At 41.8% G+C, this 15551-nt stretch overlaps 2 protein-coding genes across 4 annotated transcripts; both read right to left on the bottom strand.

Annotated features, from left to right (window-relative positions):
- Window positions 1-883: 883 nt before the first annotated feature.
- On the bottom strand, window positions 884-2914 carry LOC146980043 (gap junction alpha-3 protein-like). The gene has a single exon (XM_085790123.1). The coding sequence runs from the start codon at window positions 2912-2914 to the stop codon at window positions 1823-1825; it is 1092 nt and encodes a 363-aa protein (XP_085646249.1). The 3' UTR covers window positions 884-1822.
- Window positions 2915-4593: 1679 nt separating this feature from the next.
- Window positions 4594-14625, bottom strand: LOC146980042 (gap junction beta-1 protein-like). 3 transcript variants are annotated; one of them, XM_085790120.1, is made up of 9 exons: window positions 14470-14625; window positions 14020-14152; window positions 12675-13833; window positions 12340-12473; window positions 12027-12187; window positions 11570-11724; window positions 11241-11326; window positions 10442-10513; window positions 6147-7531 (listed from the first exon to the last, which is right to left on the bottom strand). In XM_085790120.1, the coding sequence occupies exons 1-9, from the start codon at window positions 14611-14613 to the stop codon at window positions 6690-6692; spliced, it is 2886 nt and encodes a 961-aa protein (XP_085646246.1). In that variant the 5' UTR covers window positions 14614-14625; the 3' UTR covers window positions 6147-6689. The 3 variants fall into 3 exon arrangements, with proteins under 3 accessions (XP_085646247.1, XP_085646248.1, XP_085646246.1); XM_085790121.1 differs by lacking the exons at window positions 10442-10513; window positions 11241-11326; window positions 11570-11724; ... (3 more) ...; window positions 14020-14152; window positions 14470-14625 and adding exons at window positions 7856-7937; window positions 8495-8928 and having other exon boundaries at window positions 4594-7531; XM_085790122.1 differs by lacking the exons at window positions 10442-10513; window positions 11241-11326; window positions 11570-11724; ... (3 more) ...; window positions 14020-14152; window positions 14470-14625 and adding an exon at window positions 8495-8928 and having other exon boundaries at window positions 4594-7531.
- Window positions 14626-15551: the final 926 nt, after the last annotated feature.

Raw genomic sequence — 15551 nt, 5'->3', positions numbered from 1 at the left:
ATGCAGCCATAGTCATCACTCATATCTGCTCATCTGTCAACATTTCCAAAACATATAATTCCTCTCAAAGATGTCTCAGAGATGATCTCTTTATTGTATTTTAAGATGATGTATGTCTCCCAGAAACTATGAGTAAATTTCATGTTTTATTCCCTTTCGTAAAATCAGATGTGACAGTTCTTTTTAGACATTTGTAATAAATAACACTCCTGATGGTTCTGTCTGGTGATGCCATTATTTATTTTCTCAAGTGACATATCAAAGATTTGAAATATGTTGTTCCTGGCACAAAAACACACTAAAATAAAAGATAGTATGTCCAGACTACACTGTAATCTCCAGCCGAGAGAAACCAAACTCTTTGTTTTAAATACTTTTACACAAAAAAAAGAAAAAAAAAAACATATTTGCTGTTCCCAATCTATGACAGGAAGTCACGAACAAACCAGTCCAGGAGTATGAGAGGAGCTTGTTCGTCATCCTCATGCTATGTCATTAATTTCAAGGTTTCCATAGAAGAGATGCCTGTGTGCTGTGCTTTCCTGGTGAGTATGAGATGTGCATGTGTGGGATACGTACTGTAGACAGGAAAGACTTTACGCACAATGTTTTTATTCTCTCTCAAGCCTGTCAGTTTTTAACAACCATAAATGTGTGTGCGTAGACACTGATGACTCACGGCTTCAGTTCTTGAGAAATTTAAATTTTCTGTTTGAGAAACAAAGCTGCAGATCTTCACTGTGTGTTGGAGCTACTGTGTGAATATTAAATACAACCAGTATCACTGTCTGCCTCCGAGTCGATCATGATTTATTGTGTTGCAGTGAAGCGGTTTTCCTTGTTCCTGATAAAGACTGGAGATAAATACAAACGCACTGCTCACTTTGCAAATTTAAGACAGGTTTATTTCAGGCAGTTTTACAAATATGGTTGTCACCAAGTGCTTTACAGAAAACTAACGACACAAACACAGATATAAACACAGATAAACAAAACAATGTGCTTATAATTATGGACTTGCGGGCTGTCGCAATAAAAAAGACAGAGAATGCGGGAACTCCTGAGACCAGTGCAATTTCTTTTGAGGCGCGTCCTGGAATTAGTTACAGTGACTCCAGTGTCCAATGTGTTGTCAGGTATTGCACAACTTTTCACTTCAAGTCTAAGCAAGTGAACTATGCTACATGGTGACCTCAAAACAGTTAAAGGAAGTTAAATTTAACTATTTGCCCTATCTGATTTCCTTAAACAAGGTCAGGTTGGTACTGAACACGTTCCAGCCCTGGATCCTGTTCCAAAAAAAATTGGGCAGGGTTCATTCACATTCATTGCATATTGGGGAAAAAAGAGAGATAAGCTCAGTGGTTAAAAAAAAAGCCTGTTGTTGTTTTGAATAACAGTAATAACAGTGAAGAGTGGAAAATACACAAACCATTTCACAAATCACTTCACAAAACACCAGTACATTTGAACATTTACTGAAAATATGGGGTTTCCACAAGTGAGGTAACATTAAACATTTATGCTACGATCTAATGTGAAATCTAATCATGTTTTTGGAAAGAAAGAAAGATCCATTCAAGGATTGAGGGACAGAGAAATTCATTAGAAATGCTTTTGTTGAGCCACAGTCTTTATTACATATCACAAAACAACTGCAGCCTTTTCATGTGCCCTATAAATGTCACTCCCCTCAAAGCTGGAATGAGTCAAACCTGTGCCATCTTCAAGAGGAGAGTCAGTCCAACATGTATGAATGCGTCCAAACAACATATGATCCTCTAACAGCAATTTAAGACCCCTCAGAGAAACATAAACCTCCTCATATCTGCAGATCGTCTATTCTAGTCTTGTTGTTGCTGTGTTTGGCACCGCGGCTGGGCCTGGCCTGCGTAGGTGACCCAGGGGCTGATCCTGCTCCCTTCTTTCCTTTCAGGTCACATTCCTCTGGCTTGCTGCTGCTCCTTTCAACAGCCAAGTTGTCCTTATTCTGTTTGTAAGCCGCTTTGCTGTGGTACGGGTGGAAGGACGAGTCTGTGGCCTCGGACAGAGGGGAGAGGTTGTAGCTGGGGACGGGAGGGTAGGCGGACTGGACCTGGTGGTGCCCGTGGAAGTAGTCGTCGTAGCTTGGCGCAAAGGGCACAGCAGTGTCACTGGGCGCCTTGGAAATACTCTCAGCTGACTGTTGGGCTCTCCTGAAGGTGATGCCCTGTCTGCACTTGGTAAAGCCCAGGTGGTAGACCTCTACGAGGTTGAGTAACAGAGACACGCTGGCCACCCCCAGCATGAAGATGATGAAGATGGTTTTCTCCGTGGGGCGGGATATGTAGCAGTTCACTACATTGGGACAGGGCGGCCTGTCGCATGTGTACATGGGCTTCAGCTCAAAGCCGTACAAGAGGTACTGAGCCACGATGAAGCCCACCTCAAACAGGGTTTTAAAGACCACATTGAAGACATATGTGCGCAAGAGCTCCCCCTGTAGGCGCACTCGGCCCTTCTCGTCCCTCACCAGAGCCTTTTTGTGGTGAGTCTCCACAATGAGGGCCTGTTTGTCTGAGTGGTGTGCGTGTTCCCTCTCTTTGTCCTTATCTTTATGCTTCTCCTCCATCCGCACCAGATGGAGGATGTGCCCCAGGTAGATCAGCGTAGGCGTGGACACGAAGATGATCTGCAGCACCCAAAAGCGGACGTGGGAGATGGGGAAAGTGATGTCATAGCACACGTTCTCGCAACCGGGCTGCTTGGTGTCGCAGGTGAAGCCCGACTGCTCGTCGCCCCACACCTTCTCTGTCGCAGCGCTCAGGATCAGGATACGGAAGATGAACAGGACGGTGAGCCACACCTTCCCCACCACAGTGGAGTGTTCCTGGGCTTTTTCTAGAAGCTTTCCCAGCAGGTTCCAGTCCCCCATGGCTGTGCGAGCTCAGACCTGGGACTACAGAAACATTGAAAAAAAAGTTTTTAAATTTCTGTATAGAAAATACACTTCACAATGAAAACAAAAGGGATCTACTGTAGGTGTCACAGTAAACTTCAGCGTAACCAGCAAAGTTTGCTCTACGTAAAAAACAAAGTCTTACCACGTTCAGCAGAGCTCAGACCAAATGAGTGTCTAGGGAGCCAAGTTACTTATGTACAACTGTGGGACTCTGCTGCCAAGCAGGTAGTGTCCTTTAACATGTGGACGCATACAGGATTACATTTACTTTAGGAGGGTATATATTTGGCAAGTGTGGACAGGGGAGGAAGGCAGTTCAAGTCATGATCCTGCGGCTCCTGGCCTCCATGACCCGAGTCACAGCCACATGATCCACGGGAAGTGAAATCAAACACCAGGCAGATGTGGTAAGAGTGCGAATCAGAAACATTTGAGTAATGTCGGTACCGTCAGTTCCTGTAGCACATTATGTTATAAATATATTCTGCCTTTTGATGGATGTACTGTACAGTGGCAGGGCTGCCAATTTAGCGTATGCTGCTGTGAGAGAGAATGAATTCTGATAGCTGCTGAAATGTGGCAGGTGAATTTATGTTTAGGGAGCAGCCACTAATAAATCGAATCTTATAGTAAGTGCAGACTGGGTTGTATTTTTAACAAAGGTATGCTTTCAATATCAAACGTCTGTAACTCACTATGACAAAAGATATTAAAGATAATAAAAAATGAAGTGGTTTTCGAACGAGTGTGGAAACAAGGAACTGCTGGTATTAGGATAGCCGTAACTGCAGCCTTTGATTACAAGTTGTCTCAAGTTTAACTCTAACTTTAGCCCGTGAAAGAACAAATACTTAAACCCACAAAGTTCTCAAAGACATCATATTTACTGGTTAAACTCACCTTGTCAGCTTACACATCCCCTGCGGTGAAGCACTACACGTCTGTGAGGGTCCATTAGGCCGCCCTGTTCCGCTGACAGGCCGCAGTGCAAAGCTGATCTTCGGGCCCCCAGCAATGCCCTTGAATGGACAGGAAAAGCGGACTCATGCAAGCTACAACCTCTTCTCGCTCCAGCAAACCCACTGAGTCTAGTCTTCTGTCTTCAAATACAGCTCAAGCAGGAATCAGGATCCAGGCCCTGGGGTCTTCTACTGACCACAACACACACACACACACACGTAACCAACCGGATGCACTCTCAACCACGTCTGGCCTGCCCTCCGTCAAACCCTCACACCTCCCACCCCCTGGAGTTAAATTTGGCAGAGGGCAAGCTCTCTAATATAAACTATTAAAGCCCCTCTACTCGCTTGTCACAATGAGTGACAGGGCAGTCGGCCAACGGTGTTGTCTGCTAAGTCAGTCTGGCCACAAGTGCTCCTGGTCCTAAATATAGCACGAGGGTCTCTCCTATCATTGGGCATTGAGGGAGGTGATTTGGAGATGGTTGCCATTTGCATCCTCAAATTACAAAATAAGTTACAGCGAGGAGGTAAGTCAAAAAAAAGTTTCAAAGTATCAGAAATAAAATGAGCTATACTAATTTGAATGGAAATCCCTTTCACATCATTCATTACTTCATCGATTTTGTTCAATCCATTCAGAAAAAACCTGAGAGTAAAACAACAAAACAATCAGTGGATGAAGTGCACAAATTATCAGGCAATTTATTTCTTTATATTACATAATGTACACACAGTATAGCTTTGACCCATTGTATATCTCATGTGGATTGCTTACTTGGATGTAAACTGATAATATGTACATTTAGGCATATCAACATCAGGGGTTTTGTATGCATTACGACGTGTATAAAAACAAGTTAACTTCATGACATACCAGCGTACGGGATATTATATCTTCAGTACCACAGAGATACTGAATGACAAACTACGCAGGGTAACGTTAAAGAAAGCAGGTGCCAAATGACAGTGACGGGTCTCTGTTAAAAAAGTAGGTCAACTTCAAACATTTATCAGAGCCAACTGGAAAATACCTCAACAGAAGCTGCGTCGAAGTAAGTAGGTGGCATTTACAGTCGCATACAACGTTATACTAATCTACAGACATATGTACAGTACTGGGATTTGCAATATTAGCAATATAAAAGTGACCCAGCAGACAAGTGAAGAAGAATAACAACGCATGAATAAATGTAATTTTTCCATTTCGTCAGTTGAACATAAGGTGACATTTTCCAACAGTATCTGTAAACAGTGCATGATGAAGTTTGACTGACACGTTTATATTTCTTTTGTGGAAAATTCTGAGTGAAAAGAATTGAAAAACTACGGATGTAGAAGTGTTTGAATTCACTTTCTCTCCTGTCGATAACTGAACAATATTTTTTTTTCAACTTTCTTTGGTTTTCTAGCACCAACTCTTATAGTTCCAGAGCAGAATGCTAAATCTCATAATATTTATAGCTGTCTGCACAAAGTTGATCATAATCATTGACAATCCACAATAATCCAAGTATTTTAGCACTGAATCAAATAAACTGGTACTGTTCCTATTAGTCATTTCACTCATAAATACCCTTCTCTCCAATATTTTACACCAGCTTTTACTCAGACTGGATTAAAAACAATACAGAATAGTATTATTTTTCAATTAAATTACAAAGTCAATTTTCCTATCCAGCATTTTAATCTCTACAGTAATCTCTGGTTTTATTCAAGATCCAAACAGGTTTTTGCACATGTTGATCAATTTACTATTTCTCATATCTCATAATCTTGATTACAATACATTACATTACAGTTTCACAGGCATGACAGTTTCCACTGTTGTTTTACTTTTGGGAATTTTTGTACTGCCAGCCATTTGCTTTAATTTCTGTATGGTATGGAAATCTATTCATGACTTAACACAACATACTCCAGTTGTTTATTCATCTTTCATTTTTTTAATGTCAACACTACAGTTTTGTTGTAAAAGATGCCAAATGATATGGAGGAATTTGAAAAATGTTTCAGATGGTGCGTTCATGTGCTAATGAGAAACTGATACCCAAAACTGGCGTCGGTTTCCAAACAGCAGCCTTTAGAGTGCAAAATAAATAAATAAATAAATATTCATGTAAAACTTCTACCATAACCCTTCTGTTTTGTGCTTGATGTTTGTGTTCTGGCTTGGATTTACCTATGTCATAGCTCATGAATAAAACTATTTTGGCAGCTATGCTGGCACTTCTAACAAGTACATCTTCTAGCAGTTCATCAAATCCACACATTAAAGTGAACTGCCACGCAACAATAAAACTCTGACACGAATAAATGGAGCATGATCCTCACGGTCAAGGCTTGTTTAGCTCAAGCAATATTCCCACCTTGGGAACTTGGCAGCTTTTTATACAATGAAATGAATAAAAGTTGCATCAAAGACAGGAAAAAAAAACTGATAAAATCTAGCAAACAAAGAAATGCCAATAATGTCAATGTTTGATTTGTAGTAAATGAGCTAAAACATGAAAAAATATTGGTATTGGCCATTAACCTTCAGCACTGGCTCCAAATAGTTTAGACAAGTTCCATCAGCAACTAACACTGGAGTCAGTAAAAACCGATAAAGAAAAAAAACAGATGGACCGAGAAGCGATTGAACCATACAACGGATAAATAAATGGCCGTCATGTGGATGCAGACAATGATCAGATATACAGTATATGCAACATTAAAGCAACATGCTCCATGGGACATGTGTGATTACTGTTAATTAGTTTAAAGGGAAAAGGGAAGGCAGAGTCTCAGAAAGCAGAACACCTCTCTCCCTTCTCAGTTGGGCTCTTTTTGGTCACAGTGAATTTAGACTTGAGAGAATGGTCTGCTATCAGCTGATTGATTTCATTTTGCCTATAAGAAGACAATCTTTGACTTATCCAGGCAACTTTGGACTCATCATCAGAGCCCTGTAAGCACCGTTTGCAGGCCCTGCCTATGAGGTACGCCACCTCAGCCAGATTAAGCAGCACACACACCCCAGACACTGCCAGCATGAACACAGTGAATATGGTCTTTTCCGTCGGCCTGGAGACAAAACAGTCCACTGTGTTGGGGCAAGGGTACGAGTCACACTTCACTAAACGCACCATCTTAAAGTCAGGATAGATCAAGTAGAAGATGTAGAGAAAAGCCACCTCAAAGATGATTCTGAAGATGATACTGATCATGTACGTCCACCACAGAGCTCCGGTGATCTGGAACTTCTGGTTCTTGAGGTGTTCCAGGTCTTTGGGGCTGCCGCGACCCGACCTCTTCAGGATCTTCTTGTCGATGTGGCGTCGGTGGGCCACATGCATGGCCACCAGCAAGGCAGGGGTGGAGACCAGGATGAGCTGAAGCGCCCACAAGCGGATGTGCGAGATGGGGAAGAACTGGTCATAACACACACTGTTGCAACCGGGCTGTTGGGTGTTGCAGGTGAAGCCAGACTTTTCGTCTCCCCAAACGCTCTCAGCAGCAACAACCAGGACCAGGATACGGAAGATGAAGATGACCGAGAGCCAAACGCGTCCAATGCCAGTTGAGTGCCTGTTTACGCCGCTGATCACGGCATAAAAGGTCCCCCAGTTCATTTTCGACTCCAGGTCTGCACAAAAAAATAATCGTACATATTCAGTTAAGGTTACATGGATGTAGGCAACACTATCTTTCTAGCTCAGCTTTTGTTCAGTCATGCAGATATAAATGATTTTTTATTAAAAAACAGAAAAATAATCAAGATGCCTCTTAGAAAAAGCTAAATAATTAAATTAGCTAAGAAAATGAACATTGGAGCACTTCATATTCACAGTCACTTTTGGAGAAATGGCTTATTAAGTTAAATACCTTAGCCATAATCACTGTTGTTGACAAATGCCTTATAATTTAGTCAAAAGTCTAACTGTTGTAACATTAGTTTTTAGAGGTTTACCAGGCTCAGCCGGCGGTGCAAGCGGCGTAAGCAGCGCCGGGTCCAAAGATGACCATCTTGAGGTGTGGCCTGAGCATCAAAGCTGGATTTGGCAGAGTAAGGAACAACAGACAAGAATTGCCAAGTAGCCCGTTGGCCGTATAAAAGCAGGGGCGATGGCCTACCAACATGCACCGTCACAGGACGCAACAAGTCGAAGCCAATTGCGAAACATTCACCGAGCCACGTGATCACGTCACCCTGTATTAATACTCTACTCCCAAACTGACCTACAGCCCAGTTGCAGACAGACTGACAGACTGCCAGCAAATATCTCCAAGGAACCAGCAAGACATCCATCTCATTATGAGAATTATTTTAAGATGTGAGAGATCTCATTGTTTGTAAGAAAGGCTTTGGACTTCACCACGCTGCTCGATAAAAAAATTCAAATGGTCACATTCTTTCAAAGCTGATACATTAAAATATGACTACTCTAAAGGGTAATGATAGTTTAAACTGCATCATGCCAAGTACTTGTCCAGCCGAGGCACTGGGGCAGTTCAGCCATCACTCACATAAGAGCTGATCTCACTGCACACTCTAAGTTAGTAGGAAAAAAAAACAAAAAGAGTGAAAATGATAGAACACACAGTTTACCTTCAGCTCGGGTGGTACACAAAAATGTGTACAAAACAGGTGGAAATGAATGAAAATATTGTCTTTTTTAGGAAGCCAAAAGGCTGGACTGAGAACACCCTGCGTTTGGAAAATGCTAATCATTCCTCCGCCACTAGCCACTGCCCTGCACCGTAGCAGTCATATGCTCTTATATAAACTATTTACATACAATGGCGTCCTTTATTGGGCTGCAACAAGACTCTTTAGAATTCAGATCAAACGCCTCGATTTCCGCCTACCCCGGGCAAAAGAAGGAATCTGTGTGGACACAAAAGGCCTCAGCCTGCCACATTATTTATTGTGCTTGGCGGGGCAGGCAAGTGAAGGAAGCTTTTGACCTGAGCCACTGTCATTGAGAGCACAGACTCACTTGCAGGTTTGCAGATTCATCCAGGAAATACACAGACCTTTCAAAAAGATTAATGGAATTAAAGGTGAAAACCAGCCTTAACGATAAGATTGTTTATACGGTATACAGGGTGTAATGCATGACTGTGATTATTGTAAATATAAAAATCTGAGTGAATTCAACAAACCTGATGTTGCATTTCAACTCATCCTGGCCTTAATTATTGAATAGTAATTAGTTTTGAATACAACTTAATTCAAAAAAGGTTGATAGCCAGGTCCAAGTTAATGACTTATTTAATAATAAGCAAAAGACATTGGATTCAACTCAATTTCAGTTACCTACTGTACAGTTGTCTCCGTCTTCCATCATATTATACTGTACAATGCTATGAATGGGCTATTTTAATGTTAACAAATCTGGTGTCAAACTCACTTCATTCTGATCTGAAATTATTTTTCTTTATATTGTGATTTCGACAATTGTTCTGGTCATACTCCCCCGTGACAGTAGAGACAATTATTTACAGTAACAACAAACTGAAGGCATGCAAAAACACAATGTGGCTGTTTGTCATGTACTATCAGATGACCGAGAGCCGTTCACTGTGCCATGGGTATTTCTGCGTCACTTATGACAGATATAGTGGGAGGGTTTGCGTGGCTTGGTAATTCTTTGAATGAACTAAAGCTCATTTATATTCTCCGCAAGATACACTACTCTACAATATAGAGAGACAAGGCACACAACTTTAGATCTTTATTATAAACAGAAATATATGTAAAAATACATATGTGTACAAAATAAAACGATTTGCCATTGTACAAAATCAAGATGGGTTTACGAGCAATCATCAAAATAAAGATTGAAATGAAACAAGAGGGTTGGTAATCTAACTGTACTGGCAGTAACGAGAGGCTGCAGTAAATCAGGACCCAAGGAACTTCCCTGTTTTCAGTACAGAGAAAGGTGTACAAAACTATGTTTAAAAGTGGAAGAATATTTTCAAAATAAAACACAACACAAACCACAACTTGGCATCTGTTCATATAAAAAATAATGACTTTCCTATCACTGCTTTAAAAGAGTCATAACTTGTAGACTCTAAACAGGAATTTATATAGAGAAAACACCAAAAAATAAATTTTAAAGTTTCAAATTATGTTACACAGCACATAGCTTTAGACTTATATTCACAAGACATAGTTTTGTAGTGGTTACCCTGCAATTAAAGACATTAAATACACAAGAAAGCTGGTACAGTCTACTTCATGTGTATAAATACCTTTTGTGTGTTATTTTAAAATCCTTGAAGAACCTTAATAATGCAATGTGCCAATCACAGCAGTTTGTCAATGTTTACCTAAAGTCTCTTTTATGTTCACATGTTCACACATGGTCTATTGAAATTAAATTACAAATTCAAAGCTCTCGTGTAAGAATTCTTAAATGTCTCGGTGACTGACATTTTTGTTTGCTGACTTCCATCTGTTTTTTAACTTGACCAAAACACAGGTTGTTTGTGAGAAGTCGTCTCAACAAAGCTACAACATTTCCTGCTTTCAGTTATTGCTTACTTTGAGTGTAGCACGAGATCAGGTATTTCTCCCAGTCAGAGTCCTGTTTTCTCATTTGAAGTTGTACGGTGCCTAAAAATGAAAAGACAAGGTGAAGCAAGTTAATTTGTATAGCACATTATTATACAGAGGTCTCAGTGTGCTTAACAGACATAAAAGAGACATAAATGGGACATAAAAAGCGTAACAGCCTACAGTATAAAAACAGATTATAAAATAGATCATGTCTCATTAAAAGTCAAGATTAAAAAAATTAGATTACAGCTGGGGAGAGTAGAGCAGCTTTAGCTTCTTTCTAAAGCCAATAACAGTTTGAGCAGATTTGACCTCCAGCCGTGGGAAGAATAATGACTGGAAGACATTTCACCCCGTTTAGTTTTGACTGTGGGCACCAACTGACCAGTCCCCACACATACACACATATAAGAGACCTATACAGCTCATTTACAGTACATGGCACATTTGTGAAACATAGTTGGGGCCCCGATCTTGTAGTGAGTGACTTGTAGACAATAAATTAAACTTGGAATTGAACACTATCTGACCAGGAAACAGAGCAGAGACCTGAGAACTAGAGAAATGTACTCTTTTCTTAGTTTTAGTAAGAACCTGAGCAGCAGTATTCTGGGTTAACTCGTAGGGGACTAATGGTCTTATTTGGAGATGCAGTGAGAGAGGATATCAGTGATAGATGGACACAATAAAGAGAGCTGCTATGACCACACACACAGGATACACTGCCCCCTGCTGTAGATGTGAAATCTCGGGTAAACAATGGACAAACTGTGACTCTACTTACTTCTTTTCACAAGACCAATATTCTTCAGTTTGTTGTGTTTTGCATGTCCATTCTGGGCCAGTCTCAAAGACAGTGAGGCACCCCTCCTAAAACCAACATTACAATACAATTGTGTTATTACTAGCTTCAAAACTGTATTTACTCATAAAAAGGTCAAGTAGTCGAGCATTAACCTTCTTAATTTAGCAAAATAAACAGTTTGTACCATGATAGCATGCATTATGGTAAAAAGGGTCAATCCGGGTGAATTGTTTTTTTGTTTTTTTTGCCACTTGATGTTCATGCTAATTTTACTTTTGCCATTAATTGGCTGTTTTAAAATTAAGTACCTCATAGCTCCAAGCTTTCCCTTTTCCAAGAACAGCTCGACTGTAACTTTGGACCCCTGAGGATAAAGTCTGGCATAGAGTGTCCTGTTGTGCACCATTGCTTTGAACCAGCCCACTGCCTCCTCAGACCAGTCTCTCCCATTCACAGGCGTCACCTGAGGCGGAGAGGAAACGGACACAAAATACCATGAACTGAGATAATTCATTTCCTTTATCAGTGAGCAATAGATAAGACTGTGACTAATCATGTGGACACACGCCAATAAATGAGTCTACACTCTCACAGCAGAGTGTAGTGTATTAACCATTTCCATGTAAGCAAATCCTGAGAGGGATAATCTTGCACGCCTGTCTTAGAAAAACATTTTCATCAATCGGAGGTTTGTGTCGCTAGTTTACATACATGTGGAAAATTACAAAGCAAACAGTGCTGCAATATCAGCAGGAAACTGCTTACATTAGCTAGTGAGACCTGCACGGCCTGAAGGGGAAGGGCAGCCATGTCTGGGGTCAGCTCTTTGATGTTCAGCAGTGACAGGCAGGCAGTGCCACCGTGGTCCAGCATCCTCACCTCCACCTTGATTGATGTCTCCCTCTCAGCATCAGTGGAATTATTATCTTACATCCAGAAGACAGAGATCAGAGCAAATCAACAACGAAAAAATACAGTATGAAATTCCCTAGTGGCTACAGGAAGGCAAAGTGACACTGCTACCATCTAGAGGTATGCATTTGCAAAAACCATGCCAAACACACAAAACTAAACCCACCTCCACTCACACCACATATCTTCGTCACCTGAGCCCTGCACCATTGTTCGTGCTGAGGGAACCAACCCATTACTTGGGTTCCAATGTCTGGAATGCAGTTCTGCTCAGCATATGAACAACTGGCTTTCCATCTGCTGCAAAAGAGAAAAAATAATGACAACCAGAAACATGTGGAATATTAAAAGAGAAAAAAAAATCTACAAAGAAAGCTGTAATGAACAAAAAAGAGTTAAGTGGCTCTTTAAGTTCTGTTAATATGATCAGGGAATCAGTGAGGGTTGAGACAAGCTGAGAAAAAGCAGACAAGAGATTAGAATCCATGCTGAACAACTTACTCTGTGACAAGGGCCTGCAGCTTCGTGTGCGAGTCTGCGTGTTGGATGTGAAAGTTGCCTGGGCTAACGATATGAGACACCACAACTTCAGTCTCTTCAAACCTTTTGGTATGGAACTCGGGAATGGCAACACCATCGACTGCTGGTGTTTTCGTGCCACGAGAATTATTCTCCCTCTCAGGTTCTGAGCGCTGGAGAGTCGGGGGTGTCGACTGGTTGTTTATGCAAGAGTTCTCCGCTTGAGAATTTTCATTTTGGCAGTCTTCATTTTTCACTGAGTTGATGTCAGAGTGTGCTTGTTGCACCCCCGTGAAGATGTCTCCAATATCCCATAATTCAGTCTTTGTTGCAATCACACAAGTGTAGGTCAGAGAGCCACTTGACTCCACTCGCTTCACTCTGAAGACCGGGGCTTGATTTTCAAGGTCTGCATGCAACGTTTTCGGCGCTAGTGCTTCCATCTCTCTGCCCGTTACAACATGCTTGAATTGGTGGTAGCTTTGGGATTCGATGGCAGGTGACGCAGGCTGTGGCAAATCTGAAGCGTTTGTGCTTTTACTCCACTGCATGACAGTGACCTCCAGTGAACCCATATTTTTCGCCTTGGCTCTGAGGAAGTGCAGCAGCTGAGAGGATGTTTGTTTTTGGTGTTGCACCTGCACATCTTCCTCCCATCCCCAGCCTATTAGTGGTGTTCTTTCCTTGGGTTTAGGGTTACAGATTTCTGGGAATATAGCTTGTATTGGTGGTAGTATTAACTGTGGTGTCTCTGATTTAATCTCGGGACTCTGAATAACGGCAGGTGGCAGAGTCAAAGCATCTGGTTCACTTTCCTCCTCAGAAATAACAGCTTGTTCTTTTTCTTCAGTCTTTACATGACTGGATGAGCTTGTAGTCTGAACTGTGCTATTGTTGCTAGGTGAGATGTTGCAAATCACTTTATCCTGCTGGACCACAGCAGGCTGGGAGATGAGGAAACGTTTGATCTGCAGAGGGGACAGTGCGGCTCCAAGCACCTGGACTGCTTTTGCTATGGAGCTTGCAATAAGCCCGTTCTGCAACATGGGCCCAAACTTAAGAACATGTGTCTCCAGGAGTGGCTGTATTTGATTTGCTCTCACCCCATTTTTGATAGCAGGCTGGACACAAACTTGTGGTTCTGTAAAAATGAATAAGATAGCACTCACTGAAGTTAAATTGGACTAAAAAATCTTCTCCTAAATCAATGCAAGTCTAGACATTGTATGTTTGCTATATCCATACTACACATTGAAACTGTCACATTTGACAGCTTTCACATATAATACTATCAGTTAAATTAAACAAATATTTTTTTTTGACTTACCAACTATGTAGTCTTTTAATGATGTTGAAATGTTTTCAATAACTTGACATTTCACATCCAAAGCCTGTAAGATGTTGCTGAACTTGCTGGAGTTAGAAGATGAATGCAGGACACTTTGGACTTGTTCATAGGTCTGAATGCAAAGTGAGAAAGACATGAGAAAAAATATTTTTCTAGATTACTCAAACATTATGTACTTTTTATTTTATGTTTATATAGTTGACTTTATAATTTACCAGGAAATGTAGGGGATAGTTGACATACAACTTACCAGTATTCAAACAACAGTGTTTTGTTTCACTTCTCAGTGGAGTAGTTTAGCTAGCCAAATAATAATTCACCAGTTGGCGGTCGCCGATGAGACCATGCGGCCTGTGAGCCTGTTAGCTAGCTAGCACAATCTGAAAATTATAACCGAACATGCGGAACGAGCGATAGTTTTAACATTACCTTGTTGGTGAAGCTGCTGAGTTCTTGTTCGACAGTACTCCTGGCGTTCTCCAGCAGAAACAACTTGTAAATCAACTGCACTTTCTGGGCGGTGAAGGAGGGCTGCGGCGGGCAGAGGACGAGCTGCTGCAGCGGGGGAGCCATGGGCGCCGGGGAGGGAGGGAGGGAAGTCTGTCCGCTGCGCTGCTGGAGCTGGAGCTGGAGCTGGAGCTACAGTCTATGGGCTGGAGCTGGGGGGGGGAGCTGTGAGTCCGCGGCTGCTGCTTCTCCTTCTTCTTTTGATTTTGATTGGCCGCTGGCATCCAGCTTACAGGTGCGGTGCATTGCATGGATGTATTATATTAACGGTGCATTGTCGCCGGCTGCTGCTGCTGGCTGATGTAAGCTAAGTCAAAAACGGCTAGTATCTTTGGCTAAGTTTGCCGCCATGCGGGCTAGCTAAGATGCGCTGTCATACACTTGCCTGAGTGTCGGTTGGTTGCTACGTGAACGAGTGCAAGCACGTGAGTGGCGAAGCGCGCGGCGATTCAAAAAAAAGAAAGAAAATCATATTTGACGAGTCCATAGTTTGGAAAAATCTATTTAATGTTAGAATGGTGGATTTTGCTAAATTATATGGCGTGTTTGAAGGTCGACATCCTGACGAAGATCCACAGGATCAAAACGTTGATCGTTCCACAATAAACAATAGAGGAGCTTGATACAGAGTGCGGACTTCACTTCTTTTTTTCTCTAAGTTTACTTTGTTGGTCCTGCACCTGTAGTGTTGGATATGCGTGTTCTACTCCACTTTTGAAGGTCGGCACCTTCTTGTCAACAGAGCTAAATCATTCTGCATGTGGCAACTGGGCACTGCCACCACTGCACTGCCACAAACCTGAGGCAGCCAAGTTTGTGTGACATGTCCAAGCTTTGAGCAGATCTGTCGGGAGTCTGCTTACACATTTCAGAGTCAAAATCATCAGTTCCCGGATGGAACTACCTACATCATGACAGAAGTAACACTGCAGTTGTATCACAGTCCCATCGACTCATTAGCAACCATCAGCAAATGTAGGCTACACCAGCTGGTGCATTGTCAG

Source organism: Trachurus japonicus, chromosome 10, assembly GCF_045865225.1.
Source record: "Trachurus japonicus isolate A0001 chromosome 10, Traja_1.0".
Lineage (NCBI taxonomy): Eukaryota > Metazoa > Chordata > Actinopteri > Carangiformes > Carangidae > Trachurus > Trachurus japonicus.
The sequence above is the reverse complement of the archived record's forward strand: the minus strand, read 5'-3'. Positions and strand labels throughout refer to the sequence as shown.